Source organism: Streptopelia decaocto, assembly GCF_964273445.1.
Source record: "Streptopelia decaocto genome assembly, chromosome: 5".
NCBI classification, from domain to species: Eukaryota; Metazoa; Chordata; class Aves; order Columbiformes; family Columbidae; genus Streptopelia; species Streptopelia decaocto.
Window position 1 is genome coordinate 6978192 of NC_138659.1, and position 13756 is coordinate 6991947.

The 13756-nt window shown below is 37.9% G+C and overlaps 1 protein-coding gene across 5 annotated transcripts in view; it reads left to right on the forward strand.

The window, feature by feature from the left end:
• Positions 1-13756, forward strand: part of RALGPS2 (Ral GEF with PH domain and SH3 binding motif 2) — a 120256-nt gene that overhangs the window by 39334 nt on the left and 67166 nt on the right. For all 5 annotated transcript variants that reach the window (XM_082052621.1, XM_082052624.1, XM_082052623.1 and 2 more), the window contains exon 5: positions 7573-7656. In XM_082052621.1, coding sequence (XP_081908747.1) covers positions 7573-7656 — 84 coding nt within the window. The remainder of the gene's footprint in view (positions 1-7572; positions 7657-13756) is intronic.

A 13756-nucleotide genomic window follows, 5' to 3' on the forward strand; every position in this document is an offset into this window, starting at 1 on the left:
TATTTTGCTTTGTGTGGAGAAACCTGCTGAATCTCTTGCTTGCGATTGAGTTCATTGTTTGTGTACCCACACATTTTTTGAAGGCTTCCTTTTGATCCGCATTTGAAAGTGTATTCATGATTTCTCTTTCATGAATTCAGCAAGCTAGTTCCCAACCCACGAGGATTTGTGTGGGGTTTTTGGCTGGGTGGTTTGGGGTGTGTTTTTTCTTTAATCCTTCAGGTAGCCTCCCATTTGATCTCTCTGGCTCTTTATTTTTTCTGGGCATCCTTTAGAGTCTTTTTGATTGGCAGAATGTGTTTATACTGATCTTCTGATAGGATATCTCTTTTTTTTTTAAAGCTCTTTTCCAAAACTTTAAAGCATTTTACCCTTTTATCTGATTCTTTTAAATATTTTCCACATATTCATGTTTGTCTACTTTTTCTAATGTTAAGCATTGCTGCTATGTAGGGTTCCCCTGCCCCTGAGAGCTGAAGTTGAATAAGCCCTGGGTGCTTTTATGCAATGCCTCATCCATCTCTAGTTACACTGAGCATCAAAGTATTGCATATCAAAAAATCAAACCACCAACTTAGTTAGGACTTTTTTCCTAATGATTTTCTGATAAAGAAACTCCACTGCCTGAGTTTGGTGGTAGTTTATTCTTTTCAGTCTGCTTCCAGCACTGCACAGGAGGAGCAGTCAGCTGTGTAACAACCACGAGGAAGCAAGCAAGCAAGTTCGATATAGTGGCAGTGATCCAGTACTCCATACCTTGTAATTTGTTGCTCTTTTAATGCCACCGGTTGTATCTCAGCTGATATCGTGTGAGCAGGCCTACAGAAAGGGAGATGAGAGGAAGTGTCAAGAAAGCATATTTTGGTGACTATTCTAACTCCATTATTGTGAACCATAAAGGGGAACAGGAGAATAAATAATGAAACTTATCTAAAAGACAAACTGTGAGAGAATAGGGGAATATATATAGAAAGTAATTTCCTTTAAGAAATATGTATGTACTGCCTGGGGAAAAATTCACATGATGCCTTCACTGCTCAATATCCGCATGAGGAAGGGCAGCTGTTCTCACACATCTCACGTCCACGCACACAAGCAGCTGAAGGCACTGTTGGAGTTCAGGGATTCTCTGCCCATCAGCGCTCCTTCGCAGGTGGACACAGCTCTGTCGGCTTGGATCTCATGTGCCTCTAAGTTGTGTTAATCCCCTATGGAAGTGGGGCATACAGATTAACTCTCAGGTCAGAAGAAACTAGATAAAATTCAAATGCTTGCTTTCTGTGTTGCAGAAGGGGAAGACTGACATGGAACACTTAGTTTGCCTAAAGGTGTCTTGACAGCAGATTAATGAAGTAGTGTAGGTTTCTGAGTTTCTTTGAAGTATTTACCAGACTGTGTGCCATGTCTGTATCGTGATTCAAATTGTGAATCTTTGCACACATCTTGACATGTACACTCTGACATTGCTGAATTTGTCATTAGAAAACAGAACCATGTTGAGCTGATTTAATCTGTATTAAGTGTCTTCTAAACTTAGGCTTTCATGAATGACTAAAAGGCATTGATAGAACTTGTTTTTTTAATATCAGTGCTAGAAGATTACTTAGTATCAGATTTCACAGCCCTCATCTGCATCCATGGTGGGAGATGATGAGCAACATCTTTCCCAGTGTGACAAGGTTTAAAAACTGGGTGTTTATTATAGATGGTTGTAATTCACCGACAAATCTTTGTAGTACGGACTGTGAATCTCCTTCTGTTTCCCAAACTCTATAGAAAAGCATATAAATGAATGTGTTTAGCCTTTAATGCATTTTTATTTTCCCAAATAAAGGTTCTGAAAGGTGAACAGTGTGCTTAATTTTAAAAACAACTGGAGATGTATTTTCACCTTCTTTAGGGTGTGTGAGTGGTATTCTTTGAAGATCATAGTTTTTCTTGACTATACAAATTATCACGTTGCATCTTCTTCACTGTGATAAAATCTTTTCCTAGAGTATTGTAGGTTGGGGTTTGTTTGTTTGTTTTAAAGCAGCATCAGAATTTCATCTTGGTTATCTTAACAGAAGCTAGAGCTGAATAACACTGTTTACAGCAATATATAGTGCTTTTTCTTTTAACATCAAAATCTATGAACATACTCATAACACAGACTTAAATGCTTCTCCAACCTTTTGCCTTTATCTGTAGCAAAGAAATATAATTTCCGCCTACATTCAGATTTATGATAGATATTGTGGGTTCATGTGTGTGCTGGAGTTCCTGCACATCACCCACTACAACTCCCTGTTTCATGCTCTTAGGAGAAACCAGACCATGAGCTTAGTATAGTCCATACAACTCAGGATTAAAGTACAGTGGATCACTTTACATTTAAGGTGAGCCAGAAGTGTGGACTTAAAAAGTTGCCATGGCTTAGATAGTTTATAGTGACGTGATCCTCTACCCAAGCTTTAAAAAGACCATTGCTCCAAGTAATACTGGAAATCTCCTTTCTTCATCGCTAAACATGCCTGCAGGTTACTTCTGAGAAAGTAAAAAGAATTACTCTTTCTGTGTTAATTAACTAATTAGTGGGCTGCAGTACAATAAATGAAGATAATAAAGAACACACCTCTGCTACATAATCTTCTATCTGTATAAAAACAGCCAATTTGCATTTTCAATTTTGGGAAACAAAAAGATGTTCCCCACGTCAATCATATGATTTCCATCTATTCCCTATGAATGACCAGTGGTGCGTTGTGTGGTGTTGTCTTTTCCTTGTAGTCATTGGTGCTTTCTAGAGAGCAGTGACTATAAAGCAAAAGGGTTGTCATAGACTTGCTCAGTTGTGCTGCTGCTATGTATGTTAACATTAACTAAATGCCAGATGTCCCCTTACAGAATGCATTAGCTTGCTTTTACTGGAAAATCTGATTACTTATTTTATATATTTTAATACATTCTCCAAAATTATTTACCCATATGTAGTCACATTGAAAATCTTTACTGGGTTATTGTCATTAACTTATCCGCTCTGCTTCACTAGGCTACGCAGTGAAAAAAAAATTGCTTATTGAATATTCATCTCTGCTTGTTCTGAAGTTGTATAATGGTTTCACTATTAATCCTTGCTTTTTCTCTCCTGTTTTTGAAACTTGCACTTTGACCCTTATGCAGAGATTTTAATGAGCAGCACAGTCTCTCCTTCTGCTGTGTAGTACAGGTTATAATTTAAGTGTTCTTCTAAAATTTTTTTAAGGAAAATGAAATTCTGTAGATTCAAAAAGGAATTAAAACCAAAATGAGTTACAAAGAAAGTTTAGCTTTTGTATTCTTGATCCTAAATCTTTCAGTTTTACACCTCATTTTAAATAAATTACACAAAATAAGAAATAGGTGGTAGTAGTAATGTAGCTCCTACGCTTGACTGACTACGGAAATAATCCTCGTGAATACTTCAGTTTTGAAACTTGCGGTGGAAGAAGTGCAGTTTTAGAGGAACATCAAATAAACATGTGTGAATTAGTAATGGAATAGGCAGCGCAGTCTAATTAATGAAGAAATGAGTATTTTTATGCCAATTAAACAAATTAGTGTGCTTTATTGCAGTAGTGTGTGCAGAACCAGGTCCATGCTCATTAGGACTGTGTCATACTTCTCCCAGACCAAAGGCAGTGAAGGCCAAAACCTTGGTGGCTTCTCTTCTCTTGATGGCATCTTGTGACGGTGGGATGGGCAGTGTCTAGGGTGGTGATTTTGGGCAAGTGGGTTCTAAGAAGGTGGGAAGAGGGTTGTGAACAAGAGCTACACCTGAAGCAGAGTGATCAGGTAATAATGCTGAGAAACTCTGGACAGGCAGCAAAGGGAGACTACTTTTATTTTAGTTTCTAGTCAAGAGAAAAGAAAGTGGGCTGGACAGGGGGGAGAGATCTTGCAAGTGAGATGGAGAAGCTGCGTGCAGGAGGTAGAAGACAACGTTCAGGTTAAAGTAGCAAAATATATGTATACATGTGTTTTGTCTACCTTCTTTGTATTTCTTACTAAAGGCAGTGGGGTGGGAAAGGTCTGTGCATCTCCCTACCCGGTGGTGTACATGTTGCAGGATCTGAACTGATAGCAGAAGTCCTGAGGGCCTGCGTAACTGTGGGCACAGCTGTGCAGGGCTTTGGGAACCTTTCTCGTCAGGAGCACCATCTCTTGCTTTGCAGTATCCAGTGCTACGTGCTTTTCACTCAAGAACATGGGTAGAGCCAAAGGATTCTCAAATCTGTTGCCTCCAAGGAGTTATCAGGACTGCTTTGTCTGCTTCTCCTGCTGAGCTTCAAGCATGGATAGAGGATGTGCCTTTGGCCCTGCCGTTTTAGCTGGGTCCTCACATGCTCTGGAACCATCTTAATCCCATACCTATCTTCTTTCTGCTGCACCCATGCATTTTCAAATTATCTGAACCCTAAATCTGTTAAAATGTAGTTTTTCTACTCTGCCTCCAGTTGACAACTTCTGCCTCCTATCTCCTGCAGTCTGAGTTCATAACCTTTTACCCCCTCAAATCCAGGAGTCCAAATCTGTTTGTAACTCTCCCATCTCATCGTATACCTCAACTCTGTGCCTTTGTATCCTATTGATCCACTCCACAAATGACTGTTTCAGTTTATAATCTCACTAGAGAGTTCAAAGGCTTTGTGGGGAGGCAGAGAAAGGAGAATTAGTAGAAGAGTGGTTGAAGCAAGTGCTCTGCGCAAGTGGAGCTGGGAGCTGCTGTGCCTTTGGAGGGTTTGTGGAGACCAGCAGCCTGTGGTGCACTGTTCAGGAGTCACTGAGCTGGAGCAGAATGTGATGGCCTTGTAATACTGTTTGAGTACAAGATCCGAGAACGTTGCCTTTATACAACATTTCATTCTGTTTGGCTTTGGTGGGGAAAAATGCCCAAAACCTGCAGCAGAGTTGAAGAATTTTGTTTGTCTTTTTAATTTAACTTGGAAAACTTCTCGTTTCAGTCAGACCTGGTGTGTTGTTCTGTATTCTTGACTGAACTAGAATTTCAGAGTTTTAAATGGTATTTTATGTGGTCAGTAATGTACAATGAAGTCCTTAGTTTTTTGTGAGACTGCATGAATACACGTTATATTACTATCTTTACCTTAGAATAAATAACTCTGTGTGCAACCTTAGAGCCAGCCTGAGGCCCAGGAATACAGAGATTATCGTAGTCATGAGAATCTGCTGCGAATGTGTCCCAGGAGCTATTTCTCCTTCCTCACTGTTTAGATTTTCATCTTGTTTACCAAAGCATTTATTCTCTGTCAGTCATCGCTTTCCCTTTCCATTCAGATGGGGAAAATCTCAACAAGATTTTTGTGGAGCAGAGGCTTCAGTTGTCTAAGTCTTCTGTCAAAACAGGGAGACCTCTTCTTTCTAATAATAATAAAAATATAATATGTATCTATGGTTCAAAATCTGAGAGTAAGGTCTTGCGTCTGTGCCCAAATGATATTAGATGTCTGATTTTGGGTGTATAAATATAAATGCGACCTTAACATTAATACTGTTACTTTCATACTATCTAAAGATCCCTGGTGATGCTTTCATCTTAAAAATTAACATTTCTCTTGCTAATCTCATCAGTGTCCCAAACCTCAGTGCCAGCTAAGCGAGGTCTGCTTCTGACGCCTGTACCGTGTCAACCCTTGGACATACGGTGCCAGGGCAATGGGTGGCTTCTGCCTGGAATCATCATTGCTTTTTACTTAGTGATGAGAATTCAAAAATTACAAGGATATGCTCTGAATTATTAAGAAATTACCATGCTTTCTCTAAACTGGAGATGGCAACAGTCTGGTTTTTTTTTCTTCTGTTAAGGAGGTGTCATTATCAGATGCCAGTAAAGATGAGTCACCTTGTGTACTCCCGAGCGCTGAGCTGTGATTGTTATTCCCAATGCAGAGCTGTGATTGCTATTCCAAAGGAAACTGCTGCACTGGTTGTTGCAGGAGGAACAGCTCAGGGCTGCCTGGCTGTCTTGCATGCTGGCATTTTCCAGGAGAGGTTCTGGTGGCAGAACTTCCTTGTGAAATTGGAAGCAATGGCCATAAATGCGAAGCTAGAGACTCTGCATTCTTCCCGGTGCTTGTGGACTGGAACATCTTGGTGTCATCTCAATCAAATACCAGCACATCACAACCTTCAACAAGTGGAAGAATTCAGGCTCTCTCTTAAGTGGCTTGAGACTCTCTAGCGGTTTTGAGATGTTGGTTGAAAAGACGTTAGGAAGTTCCTGATTAAAAGACAAACAAGCCAAAACAAAGGCCCACCAAGAAACAAACAACAGCAACAACCCCAAACAAACATTAAAAACCCAGAAGCTTTAGAGCTTAGACTTATCTAGATACCAAATTCTTTTAAAATATGACTGTCTTCAATAGCACAATTATTGGTTACATGTTGTATCATCTCAACTGTGTTATACGGTAGCTGTGCATATAGTGTGATATTGGTTTAAGTTTTCAATGCGGTGATAAAACTGAGTGCTTCGGAATGGAAGGTGTGGAAAGAAATAAGAATTAATGAAAACTAAAGGCTGTACTTTGCTATTATGCCACTTTGATAATTAAACTGTCTCTGTATTGATTATTTTTCTTGGTTGCGCTGGAATAGGTTGTGTGTTGCATGCTGTAAATATTTGCATCTATTCTGTATGCTATTGTATACAAATAGAAAAGCTCATTGGTACATGTGGGTTTTCATGATTAAGTGGCAGTAAATAACAGGGAAGATGATGTAGTTGCTCAACTGCTGCGTAGGTTTTACAAACAAGAAAGGGACATTGCAACTTAGTTACAAAGTAATGCTTTTTAGGCTTTACAAGTAATTTATTAGATTGAGGCCTACAGTTTTTGGGGTGACTAAAGAATGGGAGCTATGTGTGGGGGGGGTTTTGTGGTTTAGTTTGGTTTTTCTCTTTCAAAGCAAGTCCACTTGCTCCCCCTTACTCCACAATACTATTTCCTTAAGTGCTGAGTGTTGTTCAGCTTAAAATAAAGTTGACTTATTTGGAAGGGAAAGCTGGAAATAGTGTTTCTTTTATTGTTGCTGCAAAGCATGACAATTTTGGTATTTCTTTAATGCAACATGTGAAGCTAAAATAATAGGATGTATCTAGATTGAGTTAATGAGGTGTATCTCCTCAGTAGATTTTGAATACCCTCAGAAAGCAATTAAAACCAGAACAACATGCATCTCTCCCTAGCTCAGATTCCTATTTAAAGCAGGATTTTCTGTGGTAACAAAATGGATCTTGAATTATTTCACTAGTTACTTACAAGAGCTGAATTTTACAAAAGGCCCGAATTCAATGAAACATTAATTGTAAAAATAAAATTATTCAGAACAATTCAGAAATTACATCTGTGGAATCTTGATTTACAGAAGAAATCAGAAAAAGTGTAACTAAATATTTATTACTTCAATGTATTGTTGCTCTGTTAAATTATTTTGTAACTTCTAACATTTGTCCCTCTATATTATCTCGTCTCTGGCCATATGTTATGCATTAATTTAAGAAAATGAATGTTGATCCTTTTCTCCCAGGAGCTGGCGAGCTGTGGCTGGAATAAAAAAGAGAAATATAGTTCTGCACCAAATGCTGTTGCTTTCACCAGAAGATTCAATCACGTGAGTTGTTTTTTTTTCCAGTGTCATTACATGGACACATTGAAAACATCTGGGGAATTAAGTGTTCTGGCAAATGACTTTTATTAGTGATCATAGCTGATCACTTGAAAACTTGGAAGTATTTGCTATAAGGAATTCCGTATCTTCAGGATATACAGAAAGACCAGAATCGTACTGAAGAAATAACTGTGTGGTTGTTTTAAATAGCAGTTATTGATGAAATAGGAAGATATTAAGTGTGGGGTTTTTTGTTGTTTCTTTTGTGGTTGTGTTTTGTTTGATTTTTTTTTTTTTTTCCTCCCCATAAATGCCGGCTTTTCCTTTACATAAAGACAGAATCATCATTGCAGGTTCAAGTCTTGCCGTACAGCATTTCTGGAGTAGTAACTAGGTATATTTTCTTTCTATCTTAGTTGAGTGTCTTTTGCTCCTCATAGGTGTTTTTTGTCCCTAAAAATATGAGGCTTTTGTTGGTATGATTACCTTTAAATGGTGTTTCTAGACAAACTTTAAAAATTCCAAACAATTTTACCATACAAAATTTGTTGCTTAATGCTCTATTTCACATAATTTTTTAGGAAGCATATTTGAGATGTATGGCTTTATTACTTAAAAACTTACCTGTGTAAAAATCAACTTTTAAAATAAGATTGGATTTTTAGCTCTCTCCACAATTAAAGCTGTATAACTCCAGCTATGTAGTTAGCCAGCCAAGTCTCAAAACTGTAATGCTTTTTTTTAATGTAATGCTGTATTTTGTATTTCAGATGAAGTAATTCTATTACCCTCATCTCTCCTCTTGTAAATGTTTAATAATGTCTCAAATTTATGAGACTCAGACTTACCTTCTGTGCCCAGTCTCAGATCTACAGACATCTTTGATAATCGACTAAAACTCAGACTGTGCCTCTAATCTTTTCAGGGTTTTTTTTCTATCAATTGCTGTGAACTTTCTCACTTTCCATTATTGCTCACATTCAGGATATGACCAAATCCTATTATTTCTCATCAACATTAGAACATTTCTGAACCATGTGATGACTGAAATGCTTGTCTGGACATGGGTTTTAGACACTTGGCCGATTTTCCTCTTGACTGAAGAGAAAAATCTTGCGTTGCAAACTTGTTGTGACTGTACCATCTGGTGAAATGTGGGGAGTTTGGGTTGGAGTCTTGGTGTTTTGGTTGCATTTAGCTGAAATTTTACTGATCTAGCTTTTGAAGTCGCACCTTTCTTGTATTCTATATGCAGCCTGAGGCTACTTTTACACTCATACTTTTTACCCTAATCTTGCTGATAGGCCAGTGATTCCAACATTTTCTGTCTTGTTTGTTCATGAAAGTTATTTCTTCAAAGAAACATTTGGTTTTACTGAATATTCTGAAACATTTTTGTAGTAGGGGCTGTGTTAGACAGTGTACAGGGACCTCACTTCTCATTTGTGATTGTATAGTTTACTAAAAAACTGCAGGAATTGGCTAAACAGAAAGTCGACTTCAGATATATTAAAGAATTAGTAGGTTATGCTTAGTAGCAAGAAGGAAGGAGGTGAAACCTTATCATGGGAAAGAGAATCAGCTGTCTGCAAACTGACCGTTTATCATTACAGAACCACTGTTTAACAATATCTAACCTGTAGAACGTGTTAAGGACACAGGGAAGGACAGTTTGCCTTGTACAGCTGGCCAGAACCAGAAAGAGATACCTGTGCTTTAAGAGTAGCTGCTAAAGCTGAAATACTAACTCTGTTGTTAAACAGTGTTTCGAAAACTTCTAAATTAACTATTTTTAGATTAACAAACAGGAATTCCATCACACCAGCAAAATCCTATTGGTTTATTATTGTAATCCTGTCTTAAGTCCCCCCTTACTAATCCTAATGACTTTCTGATTTTGTAACTGGTTTAGATTTTAATTTTTTTAAAAGATGGGTCCATATTTTACTCTGTAGAGCATTTATCAAATCTGTTTACTACATTATTAGTTGATGGGTGATATTTTTGAGACTCTACTCCATTGATTACCTCTCAACAAAGGTTTGTGTTTGTCATACTTGGAACCTTTGCTATTCACCATTAAATCTCCTGGAACTGGACAAGTAGCTTCTCTTTCTGGTTTTTACATTGTCAACGCCATCGCATTCGGATGTTGCTGTGCTTAGGCTGTCTCTTGGACTGGTTTTAAAGCCAAAAGATTTCAAGGTCTTATTTCCTACTTCTTTCTTCTCATTTGTTTATGTTCTTTTTCAAGTGTCATTTGCAAAACATTGGTGTGAGAGTTGTAGTAGCCTGTAGGAGAAACTCTGCCTTGAAGAGTCAAAGAATAGGTAATAAAGAGGTTCCTATTATTCATGTTAGTACCTAACTTTTGACTTACTGAGATGGTGCTTTGGATAACTTCTGATGTGGTGTGGGACTATGATTCCAAATCCGTCTCATTGGAGGACTTACTCCAATAGTAATGTCAGGTTTAGATTCACCATCCTTTAGGGAGCAGTGAAATCCAGGAACTCCTGTGGGATAGGCAGTGGCAGCGGGGAATAAGAAGGCACAATGGAGTAATCAGTTAGTCTTCTTTGCCTGGTGTGCCTAATTGGCATTCAGTTCTAGCCCAGGGGCTTGCTCAGCAGACTGCAGATCCTGTTGGGCACCTGCCCCACTTACCTGGGGGTTTCTAGTGCTTAGACCTAAACTAAGTAATCAAGACAATCATTGCAACTTTTGGCTTTATGAGATGTGAATACGTTTCATCAAACTTTCGTTAACCTTTAAAATTTCACTGGGTTCAAATTATACATTATGCAACTGTCTCTTTCCTTTCTCCCCCAACTTGCCAAAAGAAAACCATGAACAGCTCTCACTTTTTAAGTAAAGAGAATATTAAATCACTAACAGCTGTTTCACAGCAAATTGGTCTGCTGATAGCATTTTGGAAACAGTAATGATTATGTGCAGTTGATTGCAGTCCACTGAGAATGAAGTAGTGTATTTCCAGCATTAGTTATGTGATAATTGTATGTGGTGCCTGTAAAAACAGATTGAGTTCAGGGAAAAGAAATCAATTGAGTCATTCCGTGCCAGGACCCTTGAATACAGTGCTATGCAGTACTGCATGCATCTACATAACTACTATTAACTGTTGTTTTTAAATATGCACATTTTTAATGTAATTCTTTAAAAACCTCTGGTCGCTGCCTTTTTCAGCTTTCTTCTAAAAGTTGTATATACACGGGCACACTACTATTGTAAATGGTAAATCTGTCAGAGTGCAGAATCATTAATTTTGCCTACTTACTAAACCCTTGTTTGCTACCTTTTTGAAAATGGCCTTGACATGAAAATGTGTCATAGTTTATATGAAAGTAACTGTTGCTCTCCTAGTTATGAGATTATCTGTATTCAAAAAGTCCTTTCTTAAGGTTTTTATTTAAATGGGAGTGGAACTGTGCTGCCTCAGAGCTTAAAACTTTGGAGAAACTTGTCAGCTGGATTCAATGCGTTGGAACAATTTAAAAGGAAAAGATGCCACTTGAAAAAGGCAAATGTTATGTTTTCCTATCTCTGTGAAACTGGTTTTGTTGTTTTTTTTCTTTAAAACCAGATGCAAATATTGTGAAGGAGAAGAAGTTTGTCTTGAATATTGTAGTGTTGCTGAGGTGCAGTGAACTGTGCTAGTGACATTTTACCAGGGTTGTCAGAGATTGAAAGTGGAGTGGGAAACAAACCAAAATGAGACAGGGTTCTACCTTAGCTGTAATGACACACGATCAGTACTGTTCGTTTTACATTACATGCTTTTTCTGTAGCATGTCAGAATGTTTTTGGCATATATTTGAACGAATGGTCCAGAAACTGTATTAAAAAGTCTCAGATTTGCCTATTTACTTATTAGCACAGAGAGCACAATTAATTTGGGGACCAATGGCTATGAACTTAAGAGCACCAGTATAACAAAATTAGTATTTCAGATAAGGCAAACGTGGGATAATTTAATAAGCTTGAGCTGTGATTTAAGAAAATATACATTCAGAAGTTGAGCATGTTTTTCTAGGTTGACCTTAATAGGGAAGAATATAAATGTCCAGGGTTAAGTGCTGTCTTGAACTGGTATTGAAGGCATTGATGCCCAAAGGCTGTGGGTCATCTAAGTGACTGATATTGTTGGGACAGTGTGAGAAATAATATCACTTGAATGGAGTCAGAGAGGACTTGAAGTAATCACGAAACATATACGGGGAAGATGTATGATTTACATGACGAACAAACCTGGATAAAATAAAACATAACCTGTTGAAACAATAGGGGTTCTCTTAGTTGTCTGTTTTTCAGACCAGCCAAAAATGAATGCCAGTGCCAGTAAAAACACATCGAAGAGGAGTGGAGGTGGTTGGAGTGGAAATGGTTACGTGTGTTTCATTATTTATCTCCCGCTTACTCTGTCACTGAAGGGTCTGGACAGCTCGAAGCTTCAAAGAAAGTTTTGCATTTTATTCCGGTTTGTTTTTCCTGCAAGACCTTGGAAGCCTCGAGACTCGGTCTGGCTGGGACTGAAACAGGTTTCCTTGGGTGAGCAGGGGTACCTGCACAGCATGGTGATTATGTCACTGATGCTCAGGAACTTTGATACAGTCAAGGCCAACGTAGATGATCACTTGTTTTTCTGTATGAAAATGATTGAGCATTGCTCTGTATTTTGGGTGAGTGTTTAATACTCTGGCCTACTGCAAGTCTCCTATTTCACCGATTCTCTGTTAGCTTGAGAAGAAACAGATTTGGGACTTAAAGACATAGCAGTACATGTATTGTCTCTACCTGATTCTTTATGATACGAAAATCTGTGTTAAAAATTTAAATAGCCTTAATCTTCAGAGGGAAAGCATCTCCTTAGAAACTCGTTCATCAGTCAAAGGAAAAGTTGGTTTTTTCAAGCTGTGTAACTACAGCAGAACGTTAAACTGTGGTTTAACTTTTTTTGACAATATTTTGAAGTACTGTCAAATACTTTAGTATTTATGTATTCGGTACTGATGTATTGTATAGTAATGCTTTTACTCAGAACAGTTTTTTATGTTTGTCAGGGTAACACAGTTTCTCTGGAGATGGTTTGCTTAAAAAAAAAGAGAGGAAAAAGAAAACTGAGCTCCGTGGCTAATTTTTTCCTGGCTAATACAGCCTTAAACAAACAGACCAAAGGACAGCAGTTGTTATACAAGATGTTTGTGGGTTTTGTCACGGTTTTTCTCTAATTCTTCAATTTTCCGGTTCCAAAGAGCTTTTGTGTTTTGAACATCCCAGTTCTCATCAGATCCCTGTAGCTTCACTGGAAATGTAGCAGTTTTGGAGGTGCAGATGGTCTCGTGCTGTTCTGTATAAAGGGCTGTCATACTGTACTAAGTGAAACAGGATAAACAGGCTATTTGATTTTTTTAATTGAAATTCTGGGCAGGAGCCTGAATTTACATACACGATGTTAGTTTACAAGAAGTATTGTAGCATCACTCTTAAAAAAAAATCAAACCAGCATGACACATGGAAAGATGATTCCGTATGAGAGCATACATTTGTTCTTACACTGTTTGCAGTAGCTTTACAAAGAGCAGACATGCTGTATCTTGCTAATTGTTCATTTTTGTCTTAACTTGTAGTGAATACATGAATAAAAGATACAGTTTTGCTGTCATTTCCTAATTCTTTGCTATTGTTTTATTACAGTTATGAAAGTGTGTATTATCTATCATTTTTCTTTGTACTGAAGTGTGTGAGGGCAGGGGGTGTGTGGGGAGCAGAGATTAGAATTTAGACTTGTTAACAAAACATTTCAAAGTATAGCTTTTATGAGGCATTCGTGTAACTGTGAAATGCAGCAACCATCCTTCATGCCATACGGAATAGAACACCGGGTTTTATATAACAGTGAAGTTAGCCCTTTAAAATGTACCAAATTAGTATGGTAGTGTGCTGCATACTGGCAGGTAATGGGAGTAGCCAGCAATAAGTGTACAAACTATAGACTCCAGGTTAGAGCAGAGGCTTCCTACCTTATGTTCCAGTTTTGTTCAGGTGATAATGGTCTGTGATTATTTTTTTAAAGGTGTTGAGA